At 52.9% G+C, this 3255-nt stretch overlaps 1 protein-coding gene across 5 annotated transcripts; it reads left to right on the plus strand.

Moving 5' to 3' along the window:
• Positions 1-6: 6 nt before the first annotated feature.
• On the plus strand, positions 7-2842 carry LOC120511462. 5 transcript variants are annotated; one of them, XR_005629726.1, is made up of 4 exons: positions 7-423; positions 462-491; positions 868-1547; positions 1631-2842. XR_005629726.1 is itself a non-coding variant. In XM_039728534.1 (4 exons), exons 1-3 carry the CDS (start codon positions 67-69, stop codon positions 1492-1494), a joined length of 1014 nt encoding a protein of 337 aa, XP_039584468.1. In that variant the 5' UTR covers positions 7-66; the 3' UTR covers positions 1495-1534; positions 1618-2841. The 5 variants fall into 5 exon arrangements, 4 of the variants coding, with proteins under 4 accessions (XP_039584468.1, XP_039584470.1, XP_039584469.1 ...); XM_039728534.1 differs by having other exon boundaries at positions 868-1534; positions 1618-2841; XM_039728536.1 differs by having other exon boundaries at positions 7-417; positions 456-491; positions 868-1534; positions 1618-2841.
• The last annotated feature ends 413 nt before the right edge of the window (positions 2843-3255 follow it).

Here is a 3255-nt window from a genome sequence, read left to right on the forward strand (position 1 = left end):
CCCCGCACCCCCCCCCTCGACTCTGCTGGGCACGGTCCTGAAACAAGATGGCCGCCAGGAGAGAAGATGGCCACCAGGAAACAAGATGGCCGCCAGGAGACAAGATGGCCACCAGGAGACAAGATGGCCGCCAGGAGACAAGATGGCCGCCGGGATTTAAGATGGCTGCTGGGAGTCACGGGAGTTGGCGGAGGGCAAGATGGCCGCCGGGTTTGGTGGGCTGCTCGAAGTCAAGATGGCTGCCGGGAAGAAAGATGGCTGCCTGGAGTCATGAGAGTTGGCGAGAGTCAAGATGGCTGCCGGATTTCGCTGTCAGGTTGTAGTCAAGATGGCTGCCTGGTCACATGTTGGTCAGAGTCAAGATGGCCGCCAGGAGGCAAAATGGCTGCCAAGTTTTTGTATCTTTTTGTGGTCAAGATGGCTGCCAGGAGTGAACAAAGTTCGAGGGACTCAAGATGGCCGCCGGGTTTCGCTGTCAGCTGGTGGGCAAGATGGCTGCCAGCAACCAAGATGGCTGCCACGCTTCAGTGTCAGTTCCTAGTCAAGATGGCTGACTGGCCACATGTTGGTCAAAATAAAGATGGCCACCAGGAGGCAAAATGGCTGCCAAGTTTTTGCATCTTCTCGTGGTCAAGATGGCTGCCGGGATTTGCTGTGAACTTGTAGTCAAGATGGCCGCCAGGAGACATGAAAGTTGGATGAGAGTCAAGATGGCCGCCGGGTTTCGCTGTCAGCTGGTGGGCAAGATGGCTGCCAGGAACCAAGATGGCCGCCAGGTTTTGGTGTCAGTTCCTCGTCAAGATGGCTGCCTGGTCATGTGTTTGTCAGAGTCAAGATGGACGCCAGGAGGCAAAATGGCTGAGCAAGATGGCTGCCAGGAACCAAGATGGCTGCCACGCTTCAGTGTCAGGTCCTAGTCAAGATGGCTGCCTGGTCACATGTTGGTCAAAATCAAGATGGCCGCCAGGAGGCAAAATGGCTGCCAAGTTTTTGCATCTTCTCGTGGTCAAGATGGCTGCCAGGATTTGCTGTGAACTTGTAGTCATGATGGCCGCCGGGAATAAAAATGGCTGCCTGGAGTCATGGGAGTTGGCGGGAGCCAAGATGGCCGCCAGGTTTCGCTGTCAGCTGGTGGTCAAGATGGCTGCCAGGAACCAAGATGGCCGCCAGGTTTTGGTGTCAGTTCCTCGTCAAGATGGCTGCCTGGTCATGTGTTTGTCAGAGTCAAGATGGACGCCAGGAGGCAAAATGGCTGCTGGGAGTCACAGAGGTTGCCGAGGATCAAGATGGCCGCCAGTTGAGCTTGAAATCAAGATGGCTGCCGAGTCAGGTGCTGAGCAGTCAAGATGGCTGCCAGGAAGCAAAATGGCCGCCTGGCTTCTGTGTTTGAGGTCAAGATGGCCGCCAGGTCATGTGATGAGTGGATCAAGATGGCCGCCAGGAAGCAAGATGGCCGCCACAGAGTCCCAAGATGGCGGCTGCTGCAGACATTGATTTCAAGATGGCCGCCACTTATGACATCATCAATGGTGACATCATCATTCAAGATGGCCGCCACAGAGTCCCAAGATGGCGGCTGCTGCAGACATTGATTTCAAGATGGCTGCCACTTATGACATCATCATTCAAGATGGCCGCCTGTGCTGTCACCAAATCCAAGATGGCCACAGGAAGTGACATCACAGACACGTGAGGTCAGCCATCTTGGATTCACCATGGCGGCCATCTTGGGGTCATTGAAAGGTCACCCTGGTGGCCATCTTGGAACTGCCCCGGAGGCCATTTTGTGACCCCGCCCCATTTCATGGCAGCCATCTTGGGGTCAACCAAAGGTCACTGTGTCGGCCATATTGGGGTCAATCAAAGGTCACCAGGTCGGCCATATTGGAAGATCAGGGGTGCCCCTGTCCGCCATATTGGGGCTCCCCCGTCAGCCATCTTGGAGTCAATCGGAGGTCAATTTGTCGGCCATATTGGCACAATTTTGTCGGCCATATTGGAACCACCCTGTCAGCCATTTTGGGGTCAACTAAAGGTCACACTGTCAGCCATTTTGGGGTCAACTAAAGGTCACCCCGTCAGCCATATTGAAGTCTACCGAAAGCGACCATGTCAGCCATATTGGAATTACCCATATATCACGTGACCACATCCAGGCCGCCGTCGGCCATTTTGTGTAGCGCCATGGTCGGCCATTTTGTATTTTACCGTTCGCCATTTTGCATCCCACCATTGTCAGCCATTTTGAATTTCACCATAGTCTGCCATTTTGTATCCCAACAATGTCGGCCATTTTGTGTTGCGTTATCATCAGCCATTTTATATTTCACCATCATCGGCCATTTTGTATTTCTCCATCGTCCACCATTTTGTATTTCACTGTCGTTGGCCATTTTGTATCCCACCGTCGTCGGCCATTTTCTGTTGCACCATTGTCAGCCATTTTGTGTCGCATATCGTCGGCCATTTTGTATCCCACCATTGTCGGCCATTTTCTGTTGCGCCATTGTCAGCCATTTTGTGCCCCATCATCGTCAGCCATCTTGTATCCCACCACTGTCGGCCATTTTGTGTCGAATATCATCGTCCATTTCATATTTCACCATCGTCGGTCATTTTGTGTTGAGCCATCGTCAGCCATTTTGTGTCGCATATCGTCGGCCATTTTGTATCCACCATCGTCAGCCATTTTGTATTTCACCATTGTCGGCCATTTTGTGTTGCATATCGTCAGCCATTTTGTATCCCACCATTATCGACCAATTCCTATCCCACCATCGTCGGCCATTTTGCATTTCACTATCGTCAGCCATTTTGTGTCACGCCGTCGTCAGCCATTTTGTATTTCACCATTGTCGGCCATTTTGTGTCGCATATCGTCGGCCATTTTGTATTTGTATCCCACCATTGTCAACCAATTCCTACCCCACCATCGTCGGCCATTTTGTGTCCCACCATCGACGGCCATTTTGCATTTCACTATCGTCAGCCATTTTGTGTCACGCCGTCGTCAGCCATTTTGTATTTCACCATCGTCAGCCATTTTGTGTCCCACCATCGACGGCCATTTTGCATTTCACTATCGTCAGCCATTTTGTGTCACGCCGCCGTCAGCCATTTTGTATTTCACCATCGTCGGCCATTTTGCATCCCACCATCGCCGGCCATCATCCCCGTTTCCCGCCGCCGCCGCCATCTTGCCGCGCTTGTCACGTCTTGGCCTTCCTCCCCCTCAGCGCCGCCCCCGCCCCGGGG

This window comes from Passer montanus, unplaced genomic scaffold (genome assembly GCF_014805655.1).
Source record: "Passer montanus isolate IOZ18808 unplaced genomic scaffold, ASM1480565v1 scaffold657, whole genome shotgun sequence".
Taxonomy (NCBI): domain Eukaryota; kingdom Metazoa; phylum Chordata; class Aves; order Passeriformes; family Passeridae; genus Passer; species Passer montanus.